Below are 15,161 nucleotides of genomic sequence, written 5' to 3'. Positions count from 1 at the left end.
CTCACGCCTGTAATTCCAGCCCTTTGGGAGGCCGAGGTCAGGAATTCAAGACCAGCCTGGCCAAGATGGTGAAATTCTGTCTCTACTAAAAATACAAAAATATATTAGCCGGGCATGGTGGCAGGCGCCTATAATCCCAGTTACTCGGGAGGCTGAGGCAGAGAATTGCTTGAACCTAGGAGGCAGAGGTTGTAGTGGCAAAAAAGTCTCAAATCAATATGTAATTGTTTACATATAAAGTCATTCCTGATAACATTTTAAGAGCTATATTGAGATTCACACTTTCACTAAGCATATTGTTTTTTGAGATAAAATGCTACCGGATTTCTCTATTCATTTATTAAGCACATGTCAAAATATAAATCAGGAAAAACATTTGAAATGTGTTCCAAAAGCAAAACTGAAAGGTTCAGATATTGTAGACCAGTTCCTTCTAATTAAACAGGTTGGAACACCAATGGTGATGTGAGGGGGTGGACATCTGTCAGTACAAAAAGAACTTTGTGTTTGCACACAAAGACATTGCTCAACCCACATCTGACTCCTGCAGCCAAAATCTACCCTCACTGGGGCAACTCCCACTAAAATATATGGGCATAAAGAATAGGGAAATGAATTTTTTAAAAGCGAATTGTTAGTTCCACAGACTTCAAATAGATGAGGGAATCAGGATAGAATTGAATCCACTTTTCTACTCTTATTTTTTAAAAGAGAACAGAGAGGTCACAACAGAAGAGAATTTGGTGTTAGGATATCAGATTTTTCATGTCATTGTATAATCTTAGGAAATTCACTGGAATTTTCATGTTTTTTTTTCTCCTGATAGGTCTTCTCATCTCTCTGCCTCTCTAAATCATAACTTGTAAGACCCCCTTTCCTATTTTCCTGTAATAGGAAAAGCCGTTCCTATTACACTTCAATTTACTTACTCCTGTTCTTTTTCTACTCTAAACTACTATACTTACAAATTAAGCATATATTCATAAACTATTTTGTATTGTATGTGTTTCATAGTTTTACACAGATTAGATTATAAATTTCTTGACAAGAGCAAAAGCAATGTTCCAAAGTGCCTAACAAAAAGGAAGGGCAATACAATAGATACTGCAATTGATATTTGTTCATCAAAGGGCTGGTCCTTTCATGTTCTAATTTCTACTAAGCCAAAACTAGGATTAGTCCTTACAAAGAAGAGTTATTATTTACGTAACATGTTATTATTTACAAAGAGTTATTATTTATGTAACATGAGCTACATCACACCAGGGTCAGTGTCTGATTACCAAAAGACAATTAGAAGAAATTTCTAGAAAATATCAAGAAGTCTGCACCATAGCATCAAATTTCTTACAATACTCACTCCCTTTGCTCAATATCTGAGATTTTGAGAAAGGCTGTACCAGCATAGCGGATATGGATATACTCTAGATCCAGACGGCAAATGTATTAATTCCAACTCTTTTACTAACTGGCTGTTATGTAGCAAATTAGGCAAATTACCTAATTTGCCTTTTTTTTCCTGTACAAATGAGAATAGTAATAATAGTGCCTACATTATATGGTTGCTATGAGAATTACATAAATTAATAACTGCAAAGGGCTTAGAATAATGCCTAGCAAGTATTCAGTTTAAGCTATTATTATTCCAAAATACATAACATTCCATTTTAAAAGGTATAATAGGTTTTTAAATAAAAATTGAAGAAAATAAGAGAATTTTTTCTGTTATAATGAACAATTTCTTCTCTAGCATACCAACAAAAAACAAATACCCCAATATCTTCTCATACTCAAGGGCGGTTGATTTAATCCTCCTTTTTGGTATAACACTAATTCTATTCCTCACTTAAAAAAAACAAGCAAAAATAAATAAACAAACAAACAAACAAACAAACAGGTCAGGCATGGTGGCTCCTGCCTGTAATCCCAGAACTTTGGGAGGCCAAGGCAAGTGGATCACTTGAGCCCAGGAGTTGAAGACCAACCTGGGCAACATGGTAAAACCCTGTCTCTACAAAAAATACAAAAATTAGGCAGGCGTGGTGGTACATGCCATTGGGTCCAGCTACTTGGGAGGCTGAGGTGGGAGGATCCATTGAGTCCAGGAGGTTGAGGCTGCAGTGCGCTATGATTGAGTCACATTGCACTCCAGCCTGGGTGACGGAGTGAGATCTTGTCTAAAAAAAAAAAAAAAAAAAGAAACAAAAACCAAAAAGAGATTCAACTACTAGAGAGTTATTGAGCTGAATCTATGTGCCAGTCTAAGTAGACACACACACACACCTATGCGCACAATTTAGTTTTCTTCTTTTAAACTTTTTTAATTTTTATGGATATATAATAGTCACATATATTTGTAGAGGACATGTGGTTTTTATATAAGCATGCCATGGGTTGATTTGTGTTGGAAACATTCCAAATCTACTCTTTTAGCTTTCTGAAATATACAAAATACATTGTTAACTATAGTCACCTTATTGTGTTACCGAGCACTAGATCTTTATTCTCCTATCTAACTGTATTTTTGTACTAATTATCAGAAAAATCCTTCATGTTAGATGTATTACAGATAAAAGCACTGAGGTTCAGAGAGGTCAAACAGCCATTTTAATCAACATCACACAGTAAGCCAGTGGCTGAACCAAGAATAGAAACCAAGTTTACCAATTTCAAATTCCACTCCTTTCTATTACACATCATCACACTATTGTCCACAATTTCCTTTCTCCATTTACCCACTCACATATAATTTCTAGCAGAGCAGAACAGAGCTGTTTCCTCATAGTTCATTCATTCATATCTTCTTGCAAAGTACATAGTCCCACAACTTTCCATTTCTGTTCTAGTTTCACGTCAATTTAACTTCCCACTAAGAAATTCAGTGCTTAGGGCTATGTGGATTTAGACCTCCTAAGCCTCCTTGTAAAGACTTCCTTTAAATACAGGCTTTTAAACTACTTTTGTGATACACTACTTGTTCTGACAAATTACCTGACATTCTGAAATAATATTTTATTTGTTTTATTTTATTTTTTTGATACAGCCCAGACTAGAGTGCAATAGTACTATCTCAACTCACTGCAACTTCTAACTCCCAGGTTCAGGCAATTCTCCCACCTCAGCCTCCCAAGCAGCTGGGATTACAGGCGCATGCTACCATACCCAGCTAATTTTTGTACTTTTAGTAGAGACATGGTTTCACTATGTTGGCTAGGCTGGTCTTAAACGCCTGACCTCAGGTGATCCACCCACCTCGGCTTCCCAAAGTGCCGGGATTACAGGCGTGGGCCACCGCGCCTGGCCTTTATTTTTTAATAATATTTTTTAAAACTAAAAAAATTACTCTGTTGTGACCAACAGAAGTACAAATTTATCTCGGAAGTTTGATATGCCAAAGACAAACAAGAAATAGGGCAAGTAAAGAAACAAAGACTGGAAGGCGCATGGAGGAAAACTTACTGGAAGTAAGTTTCAAGAAACTGAGAAGCCCAAGTATTGTTAGGCTTATCTATAGATACTGCAGTCATCTAAAACTATGGCAAGTGTAGTGTCAGAGATAACAGTGAGCCAAGTGTAAGAAATAAAGCCTGGTGCCCAGGAGTAGAAACAGCAACAAGGAGGTGTGACAGCACAGTCAGCTGCCATGAGCTTCAAAGGAGTTTTTAGGAAGGAGGCTGGGAAGAGCACTCTGAGAGCAGCAATGAAGAGCAAGAGAGAGATCTATTGCAACTCCAGGTCCAGAAGTAAGAGTGTGAGACAGAAATCAGTCATTACTTGCATGGGCTGCAGGGGAAGCAAGGTCCTTCCAGATTTCACTTAGAAGAAGATGATACAGGATTTGAGAAATCAATACACTTTGATGCTATGAGGATAATATAAAATCATGTGTTACCTCATTAAAAAAAAGAAACCTACTAAGGATAACAGAAGCTATCAGGTAGGTACACACAGAAAATAGTCCATATAGAATGGAAAAATAATATAGTCAGGTGCCACATAATGACATTTCCGTCAATGATGTATAGAATATATCATGATGGTCCTTTAAGATTATAATGAAGCTGAAAAATTCCCATCACCTAGTGAGATCATAGCTGTGGTAACATAGTGCAACATATTATTCATGTGTTCATGGTGATGTTGGTGTAAACAAACCTACTGCACTGCCAATCATATAAAAGTATAGCATGTACAATTATACACAGTACATAATACTTAATAATGAAAATAAATGACTGTTACTGGTTTATGTATTTACTATACTACAGTTTTTATTGTTATGTTGGAGTGTACATCTGCATATTTGTTAAACTAAAATTTTTTAACTAAAACAGCCTCAGGCAGTTTCTTCAGGAGGTATCCCAAAAGAAGGCACCATTATCATAGATGACAGCTCCATGCATGTTATTCCCCCTGAAGACCTTCTAGTGGGATGAGATGTGGAGGTGGAAGACAGTACTTACTATTGGTCCTGACTTTGTGTAGGCTTAGGCTAATGTGTATGTTTTTAACACAAAAGTTTAATAAGTAAAAAATAAAATTTTTAAATAGAAAAAAGCTTATAGAATAAGGATATAAAAGAGAAAATATTTTTGTATGACTGTACAGTGGGCTTACATTTAAGCTAAGTGTTATCAGAAAGTCAAAAAGTTTTAAAAATCAGAGATTATAATGTTAAAAAGCTACAGTAAGCTAAGATTTATTATTGAAGAAAACTTTTTAAAAATAAATTTAGTGTAGCCTAAGTGTGCAGACTTTATAAATTCTACAGTAGTGTACAATAATATCTTAGGCCTTCACTTTCACTCATGACTCAATCACTGACTCACCCACACCAACTATCAGTCCTGCAAACTCCATTCATAGTAAGTACCCTAGACAGGCATGCCGTTTTTATCTTTTATATGTTTAGATACAAAAATATTTACCATTGTACTAAAATTGCCTACAGTATTCAGTTCAGAAACATGCTGTACAGGTTTGTAGCCTAGGAGCAACAGGCCATACCATATAGTCTAGGTATACAGCAGGCTATACCATCTAGGTTTGTGTAAGTACATTCTATGATGCTGCGTGACAATGAAATTGCCTAATAACACATTTCTCACAACATATCTCCACCATTAAGTGAGGTAGTAATAATATTATTGTTCTCTTCCACCTCTTGCATGAATCGTCCATCACTGAATATCAGATATTCTACATGAGATACTAACAAAAAACCTATTTATCAATTTTAACTGAAAAAAATTACAGTTCATTTCATGTCAACCCCAAACAACTAACCAAGTTCCTAAAGTGTAACTAAAACACAGTAAAGCACCTATACAAAAGTAACAAATTCCTATGTTAGGATATAAAATGCTGAAAACATCACTTCCTGAGCAAAAACCATTCCTAAGGTTAACAGTGGCTACAAGTAGTAACATGCTACATATCCTCTTTGTTGATATTTGGTGCACCTTTCAAATTGTTGACATGTGATGCTGACAGTCTACCTATTTGGAATTTAACACAGACTTCTCACATATTATTTTGTTTAAAATGCAGTATTTGGCTTTATTTCTGGGACACAAATGTAAATATGTCCCATCTTTTTTTATAATCATCAGCCAAAACACACTGAATTGAGAGGTAATTAATTCTAGGACATTTGGGTGTTAAATATCAACAGGCTTTCTACTAGGAAAAACACAAACTTTGAAGTCATTCTGTGGACTCTGCTTACGTATTACATTTGTTTAAATGGGTTGAATGGCAGCTTTAGTGTATAAACTTAGTCAAGTTAACTTTAAACATCAAAATTCTCAGTCAAAATGGGAAAATAATAATGTTCTCAAGGGAGCTTTTGTAAAGATTAAATGAGATGGCCAGGTGTGGTGGCTCACACCTGTAATCCCAGCACTTCGAGAGGCCGAGGCGAGTGGATCATGAGGTCGGGAGATCCAGACCATCCTGGCTAACACAGTGAAACCCCGTCTCTACTAAAAATACAAAAACATTAGCCAGGCGTGGTGGCAGGTGCCTGTAGTCTCAGCTACTTGCGAGCCTGAGGCAGGAGAATGGCATGAACCCAGGAGGCAGAGCTTGCAGTGAGCCAAGATCGTGCCACTGTACTCCAGCCTGGGAGACAGAGTGAGATGTCGTCTCAAAAAAAAAAAAAAAGATTAAATGAGATAATGCACATCAAGTAGTTAGTAGAGTGTCCTAGCATATAGCATATGCTCAATAAATGGTTCCCATAATTACTTGTATTATCTGTCTAGCAATTGCAGCTTAAAAGATTTATGCATGCATTATCTTGCTTGATTCTTAAGACAACTTTATGCAGGACAGAGACAGGACATGGATTATTATCTCCACTTCACAAATAAAAAGACAAACACTGAAAAGAATTCAGCCAGGCATGATGGCTCATGCCTGTAACCCCAGCTCTTTGGGAGGCCAAGGCAGGAGGATCGCTTGAGTCCAGGAGTTCAAGACCAGCCTGGGTACACAGTGAGACTCTGTCTCAAAATAAAATAAAATAATAAATAAAATAAAGGTTAAAGTGAACTGCCTAAAGTTACATGATTACCTAGAAATACCCACCATGATTGGATATAAACCACCATATAAACCAGGGGTTGGTAAACTTTTTACAAAAAGGCCAAATAGTAAATACTTTAGGTTTGTAGCCCATACAGTCTCTATCACAACCAGTCAATGCTGCCACTATAGCACAAAAGCAGCCATAGACAATACATAAATAAATGTGTGGAACTATGTTCCAATAAAACCTTACTTACAAAAACAGGCAGTGGGTTGGATTAGGTTCATAGGCCATAGTCTGCAGACCCCTGCCCTAGGCCTTTAGATTACTAGTCTAGTGTACTTTTCCATTACTTTATGGTTACCACCTATTTTCAGGATAGAGTTTCAGAATAAAACTTAGTAGCATTAACTGTCACAGAAAAGATAAATCAGGAATAATTTGCAGAAGAACTATGAATACAGTAAGACAGTACATAAATATTAGTACTATTGTTTTTTCCTCTTTTACAGCTTCTATTATAAAACTCTCTCTTAATCCTTCCTTTATTTCCTTCTCTTCTAATAAAGCTTTGGGCCTAGAAGTGAACACTTTTCTATTTCTCCAAAAGTACTCAAAGCAAATATGTTTGCAGAATATTATTCCAAAGAAAGTAGTGGACATTCCATGAGACACCAGAATGAACAAACTTACATTATCTCATCTTTTAAAATGGTAAGCAATGCGAAACTTCTGAATCTAACTTGCATGAGCATGTTTTGGGGAGAGTGGAGGGAATAGCGTTAAGCTACTACTCTATTCTCAATCTCAAAGAACAGAGTGATTATCAGTTTTCTAACTATATAATCTATATGCTGTGGTATGCTACAGTGGTAAAGACATTGGACTTGGAATTGGAAGACCTAATATGGAATTCTTTCTCTGGCACTTACTATCTTTGTGATCTCGTAACCTACATATAAGGAGTTGCTGTGAAAATTAAGACAAATAACTATTTTAAAATACCAAGCATCAGAAGCATTGATTATTGCTGCATTTCAAATTATAAACTTCTTTTTTTTTTTTTTTTTTTTTTTTGAGACGGAGTCTCGCTTTGTGGCCCAGGCTGGAGTGCAGTGGCCGGATCTCAGCTCACTGCAAGCTCTGCCTCCTGGCTTTATGCCATTCTCCTGCCTCAGCGTCCCGAGTAGCTGGGACTACAGGCGCCCGCCACCTCGCCCGGCTAGTTTTTTGTATTTTTTAGTAGAGATGGGGTTTCACCGTGTTAGCCAGGATGGTCTCGATCTCCTGACCTCGTGATCTGCCCGTCTCGGCCTCCCAAAGTGCTGGGATTACAGGCTTGAGCCACCGCGCCCAGCCTATAAACTTCTTAATGAAGTTCTCTTCTACCTTTTTTTTTTTTTGAGACAGAGTCTCCTCTGTCCCCAGGCTGGAGTGCAGCGGCGTGATCTCGGCTCACTGCAACCTCCTCCACCTCCCGGGTTCAAGCAATTCTCCTGCCTCAGCCTCCTGAGTAGCTGGGACTACAGGCATGCGCCACCACGCCCAGCTAATTTTTTTGTATTTTTAGTAGACACTAGGTTTCACCATGTTGGCCAGGATGGTCTTGATCTCTTGATCTCGTGATCCACCAGCCTTGGCCTCCCAAAGTGCTGGGATTACAGGCGTGAGCCACCACGCCCAGCCTCTTCTACATTTTTAATAAGCTACCATATGATACAATATTCCATAACAGTACAATATCATTTATAAAGCATCCAAAATATTTATTGCTAAAGTATAAAGCACTTCTTTGTCAAGGAGCTAAAAGTTCTTAAAACATGTTCTCTCATTTCAGCCCATAATATTCCTTTGAAATTAAAACAAACCAGAATTTATTGAGTGACATGTGTTAGGCGGTTTATATATATCAACTCATTTAATCTTCACAACAACCTTGAGAAGAAACAAGCTCAGTTCCTTGCCCAAGGAACCCAGTTCCTAAGTAGCAGCAGATCTTGGGTTATACCCCAGGTTACACTGAGTATAAGCTGTCATTATTTTTTTCATTATTTAATACTGTCTCTTCAGTTTTTTGACTTGGGGGTCCACAAAAAGTCAAGTGCCTCATATAAGGTCAAAGAATAATTACTTTCAGTGTGGTACAAGGCAAACGTTTAGATAACAGTACATTATTCCACTAGATTAAATCACCTCCAAATAGCATACTATTTTAAAGATAATTCCTGCTTAATCTACTTTTGGTTTCAAAAATATACTGGTAAATAGAGTAAAACCAGTCTACTTACCACTAGTTAAATAAATTAGGGTATTCCCAAGTTAAGCTTTAGTTGTCCAAAGAAACAAATGTAGAATTTTGATTAGAGAGAAAAATAAACCAAAGAACAAATTTCCTCAAACTCCAATGGTATATTAATAAACATAAAAACATTTCTAAACCTCCTAGCAGGTTTCATGCCTGGAAGCCCTTCCAGAAAGCAGATTTCTTCTTCAATAATTTTTTTCCCATGAAATTTACAGAAATTATCCCAGAGAAAAATTGGCAACTCTAGTGCTTTTGAAGAATTAAATCAGTAAATTAGAAGTTTTTAAATCCTGACATTAAATATAACATATAAAGTAAGGGAATAAAAGTATATAAAATATTTTGTAAATCTATGACCCTCATCCCCCTTTGTTTAAACCAGTATGGTCCTTAAGAGTAGGACCCTTTTTTTTCCCTTGCTAAAATAAAATAAACTTCAGTTCCACCCTCTGTTGCTTACCTGTTGCACAGTATGCTGAGAGCTCCATGTGGACTACAGTCACATGGCTGACAGAGCCCAGAAGTGTAATTTGGGTAGAAGCCCTCTTTGCAGGTTTCACAGTGAAGCCCCTGATAACCTGGCCGACACTCACACTGCCCTGTGGTCTGGTTGCAGTGATTCACATCCAGGCTTCCAACCACAGAGCAGTTACATACATACTCTGCAAAGGAAAGAAGGAAAGAGACATTACCAACCAAGATTTAAGGCCCTCTTAATAAAATGAACTCTATTTTATTTTTCTTAATAAATTTTCATGACAACTTTGTAAGGACAGATAAAATTAACTCTAGTTCAAATTTACTTTCTATCCTGTTTAGTTTATTCAAATCAGGAAACATATAGGGTATATAAATTATGGTTTTGTGTGTGTGTGTGTGTGTGTGTGTGTGTGTGTGTGTCTGTGTGTGTGTATTATGTTTTTCTGAATTAGAAGCCACCAAAGGCAGGCTTATCTACACGGCACTAAGGGCACATGTTGGAAATGACAACATGTTAAATAATAAATAATCCCATTGTATAGCAGCAAAAGCCTAAGGCTCAGATGATTAACTTTGGTAACCTTATTCAAGGTCATATTAGATTGTGCCATAGCTAGAATCATAAGTTAATGTGTTCTGCCCAGGAAGAAATTAATGAAGAATAGAAACTTTAAAGTAAGGAAATGATGAACAATAAAACCAGAAGAGAAAGTTTACAGGTTCATCCTGATCTGGGAGTTAAAACCAATCCCAATTTGAATGTCTTTCCCAAATTAAAATATTTGGAAAATAAACATTTCTTTTAAGTATATTTCAAACGGTTCTTTGTTATTTGCTTGTTTGTTTCACTTTTTTCACTTTTCAAAAGAAATATTTTAATTTTTAATTTTTGTGAGTACACAGGAGTATAAGGTGTGTATATTTATGGGGTACCTGAGATATTCTGACAGGCATGCAGTGTGTAATAATCACATCAGGGTAAATGGGGTATCCATCACCTTAAGCATTTATCCTTGTGTTACAAACAATCCAGTTCTACTCCTTTAGTTATTTTAACATGTACAATCAAATTACTGTCCATAAATTACTAAATTATTGACCACAGTCACTCTGTTGTGTTATCAAATACTAGGTCTTATTCATTCTTTCTATTTTTTTGTACCCATTAACCATCCCCACTTCCTTCCCACCATATCCCTGTCAGATGGTTCTTTGGATAAAAATATTGAGAAGCCCTTAGTTTTAGACTTCTAGTGCAAAGACTCATTTAAAGGTCAGTTAGGATTTGTTTTTTGCTACTGCCTCTATTCATTTTATCAAAAGGAAAGTGTTTTCAACATAGCTTGACACAGTATTAACTGAGGACTTTGTATTAATATATATATCCTAGGAATAGGTCCCATTCCAAAATAGCCATGATGCTACCCTTAAAGGGTCCTGAGAAATCTATGGTACAAATTACAGTTCTAAATAGGTAAGGCACTATATAAAATGGCACTGTACCAATACAGTTTAGCTTGGAAAAAATAATCTTTGATATTATTTTTGATTACTTCAAAAAGCTACTAGACAACTACAAATCCAGAGTCTCAAATAGAGAGTTATAAAGGGGTTTGCTTCTCCATTCTAGAAAAGGAAATTAAGCTTCAAAATTCTTTATGTAATCACAAGCAGCTTATTTATCCACACAAGTAAAAACAAAAGATTCCTCAAAGAAATTCCCACTTGGCCAACTCTATACCTCCCACACTTCTGCAATTCCTAAACTTTGGTGTCACTTTTTCCCTGCTCTTCACAGCTCTTCTAGTTTGTAAAGATAACAAATAACGAATAAATAGGCCAGGCGCAGTGGCTCATGCGTGTAATCCTAGCACTTTGGGAGGCCGAGGTGGGCAGATCACTTGAGCTCAGGAGTTTGAGACCAGCCTGGGCAACATGGTGAAATTCCATCTCTACAAAAAAAAAAAGAAAAAAAAAAAAGTATAAAAATTAGCCGAGCATCCTGGCATGCGCCTGTAGTCCTGGCTACTCAGGAGGCTGAGGTGGGAGGATCGCTTGAGCCTGGAAGGCTGAGGTTACAGTGAACCAAGATCTCACCACTGCACCCCCACCTGGGTGACAAAGTAAGACCTGTCTCAAAAAAAATAACTAAAGTAAATAAATAAATATTGGCAACTTATTTGTTTGTTTTATGTGTATTTCAAACTTGAGTGGTGCACAAAACCCAAAGGAAAATTCAGATTTCTTCAGCCTCAAGCTTAGGAAAGGAATGAGCTTCCTATTACTTCCCATTTCTTATTTTCACTAGGCTACATAAACATGACATTTCTTTGACAGAGTTACATGTTTTCACATGATATTTACTTTCTGTGTAGGTGTGTTGTGGTTTTTGTAACTAACAAAGCCACGTTCAGTGGTCTGTAAAACTGCCAATGACAACTTCATGACAGGACCTTCACTCCACCAGAAACGACCAGAACACTTAAAATAACATTTTTCTTCTGAAATCGGGCAGAAATTCAACTTACATTCAACTCCTCCTGCTGGACCTATTTTATTACAAGTTAAAGTAATTAAAGTATGTTGATGTCAGTAGAACTAGCTCAAGAAAAAATGAAAATACTAAAAAAAAATTTTCTATAATAAAGACTATGAATTTTATTTCATTATTTCCTTACTAATGTATTTCCATCTGAAAACTGAGTCAATGTTCCCAATGAGTAAGATTAGCAGTATTTTCTAAAGAATCCAATTGAATTTAAGAACTCAGATATAAACACTCAATATTTTTTTCAGTTAAGTTCTAATGGATAAACTTTCAATACTAACCAAGTTCACTGGTTATTTATTATTTCTATAGTCGGTCTAATATCTTCATTATTCCCTGAACATACTCTGGTTAGTCCTGTCTCTGAACCTTTGCTTATTCTGTGCATCTTAGAGTGCTCTTTTTCACATAGTCAAACTTATTCCCTATTTTAAGAATCAGCTGAAACTCACTTCTCCATAAACTCTAACTGTACTGTCCCTATTATAAATCCGTAACAACACCTACTACCTAAACCTCTCAAATGACAATAATTTGAAGAGGCAGTAAAGCAAAGAGTTATGAGCACAGATTGTAGAGGTAGATGGCTAAGATTAAATCCTGCTCTCTCACTAACTTTATACCCTTAGGCAAGTTAATTAAGCTCTGTGTGCCTTCATTTTTTTCTCCTGTAAACAGGGCATAATAGTAGCTATACCACTCAGTGCCAATACTTAAGCTGGAAGTGGTCTGGAGTATTGCAATAATTAATACAACAGCTGGAAAAAAAGTAGAAAGTGTTATCAGATAAAATAATAAATGCAATTCGGATGTTAGATTCACAGGCTATAGCTTCGTTATACCCTGAGGATAAGATCTAAAAGCCTGACAATGGGTTTAGTACCATAGCAGCTTTGAATAATGTCTGGGAAACAGAATTAGTTTCCTATTACGCAGAAATCCATGTTATGGCTCATCTAGGTAGAGAATAAGATGATATTCTACTTATACTAGGCTCCACTCATTAACAATACGCGTGCCTTAAAATACACAGTGGTAAAAACAAGGATTTAGGATGCGGCTTCAGAGAAGATGAAAAATGAGCATTTATTTATTATACATCCTTGGTACTAATCAATTTAACAGTAGCAGCGTGAATGGCAAATGTTTCAGCAAGAGAGACCACCCCAGGGATAAGAAGGGGGCTGACACATCAAGACAAAAAGGCACTATCATGTTAATACTTCTCCCCAAAATAACAAAAGGAAAGGAAGAGAATACAAAGTAAACCAAGTGCCAGGGAGCATGGGCATCTTTTCTGTTTGTAACTCAGAATTTAAGGCCCGTCCCAGTGACTGACCTTAAATGAAATGATGCAAGTTAAATGAATAGTATAAGCAACAGTAATAAATGTAAAACACTCCGGGTATTCATTAAATTGTGCCAGGATAATTTGTTAGCTTGTAAGTAAAGTAAAATCTCAGACCCTTCACAGGTCTAGACATTTGTGCGGAACCAGACAGGAGTTAATGCAGAAATAATGCAGCCCCCTTAGTAAAAATGTGGCAATATGAAAAAGAAGGAAGTTTCAATTGATAGAAGCAATGAGAAGGACCAAAGACAAGAGGAAGTGCTGACTTTTTAATGAGTTAGAATCTTAGACATCAGAACAGCACAAAGGAGTCTGCAACATGATTAATGGAAAGTCACCAGTGTGGATGTTAATGGGAATGAAACAATATGAAGAGGACACCAAAAACTAATTACAGACAAGTATGAATAAGATGCCGAACAGCTCATTCAATTGCCTAAAAGTAAATACGGAATAAACTCTGTCATGTGAGTAGCAGGCTTCCTTTCAGCCCTTTAATTCTTTGGAAAACTCTATAGAGAAATGATTAGAGAAGGGTAATGTAAATGTTCTCAGAGAGAGCAAAATCTTGGCAACATTTTTTCCTTTTGTTGTCTGGCTTCTGAAGAACAATAAAATATAGTGATTTTCACCCTGAAGAAGAATAAGAAACTAAACTCTTTGCCAAACTGCTTTAAGTATTTGAAAATAGACACATAAAGTCCCAGAGAAAATCAAATTCTGCACTTTTTCAAACATTCGAAAAGCCAAGAGTTGAAGTTTTTTAGCCCTAAAAAAATAAGAGTATTTTGTTTACAAATCCCATAAGTTCCCTTGCCACCTACCTCCACCTGCCCTGCCCTTTGTGCACAAACATTTGCCCTGGTAAAAGATTATCTACTTGAACATACTGAAGACCTTTTCTAGGCCTTTCATAAACCTTGTAGGCTCTCTCTTCATCCAACTTTTAACCATCTCACAGAGAATATTTGGTGTGTTCTGGTATTCAGCTTGTTTGCATTTATGATGGGAGTTTTTGAAAAATACTAATTGTGATTGTATGTCCTAATGAATGTGTCCTCTCTGTGTCTCTTTTTGAAGTCATTTCTAAGTGCTAGAATTAACTGTAATGCTCAAGCAGTTTGGTACAATTGTGTATTAAACCTTTGCAGATAAAAATCCATAAAAACAGTAAATGAAAAATTTGCATAACAAAATTTAAAAATTATGTTCTCAGTCATGATGGAAATCTCCTAAACAAATAAATGTTACCCTGACAACAATACTGTTGGTAAACTAAAATGATTACAAAATTATTGCATTTAAGCATAGATACTAGAAGACTACTAGTGGCTATAACTAATACAGAGCACTCACAGGAATCTGGTTCAGGAAGACAGCCTGAAATTCAATTTACAGCCTTTTGCAAAACTGCATAAACACCTTTGCAAAACTCAATTTCTGACTCCTTTTCATTCATTGAACAACAATTTCACCCCTTTTATTGTTAGTTGACGTGTAATAATAATACCTATTTATGCAATACAGAGTGATATTTCAATACATGCATACAATGTGTAATGATCAGACTAAATAGCATATCCATTACCTCAAACATTGATCATTTCATTGTACTATGAACATTCAAAATCTCTCTTCTAGCTTTTTGAAAATATAGAGTAAATTACAGTTAACTATATTTATTTACCCTATTGTGCTACAGAACACCAGTACTCATTTAGTACTATACAGCTATAATTTTGTATCCATTAACCAATCTCTTCCCATCCTTCCTTCTCACGTACCCTTCATGGCTTCTAATACCTCCAATTCTACTCTTTTTTTGTTTTTTTGAGACGGAGCCTCACTCTGCAGCCTAGGCTAGAGTGTGGTGGTGCAATCTAGGCTCACTGCAACCTCTGCCTCCCGAGTTCAAGCAATTCTCCTGCCTCACCTTCTGAGTAGC

The 15,161-nt window shown here is 36.4% G+C and overlaps 1 protein-coding gene across 2 annotated transcripts in view; it reads right to left on the bottom strand.

Annotated features, from left to right (window-relative positions):
• The window catches only part of MEGF9 (multiple EGF like domains 9), a 113,218-nt gene that overhangs the window by 47,911 nt on the left and 50,146 nt on the right, over positions 1-15,161 (bottom strand). For both annotated transcript variants that reach the window (XM_005580930.5, XM_045373740.3), the window contains exon 2: positions 9,298-9,499. In XM_005580930.5, the coding sequence (XP_005580987.2) occupies positions 9,298-9,499 (202 nt within the window). The remainder of the gene's footprint in view (positions 1-9,297; positions 9,500-15,161) is intronic.

This window comes from Macaca fascicularis, chromosome 15, assembly GCF_037993035.2.
Source record: "Macaca fascicularis isolate 582-1 chromosome 15, T2T-MFA8v1.1".
NCBI lineage: Eukaryota > Metazoa > Chordata > Mammalia > Primates > Cercopithecidae > Macaca > Macaca fascicularis.
The sequence above is the reverse complement of the archived record's forward strand: the minus strand, read 5'-3'. Positions and strand labels throughout refer to the sequence as shown.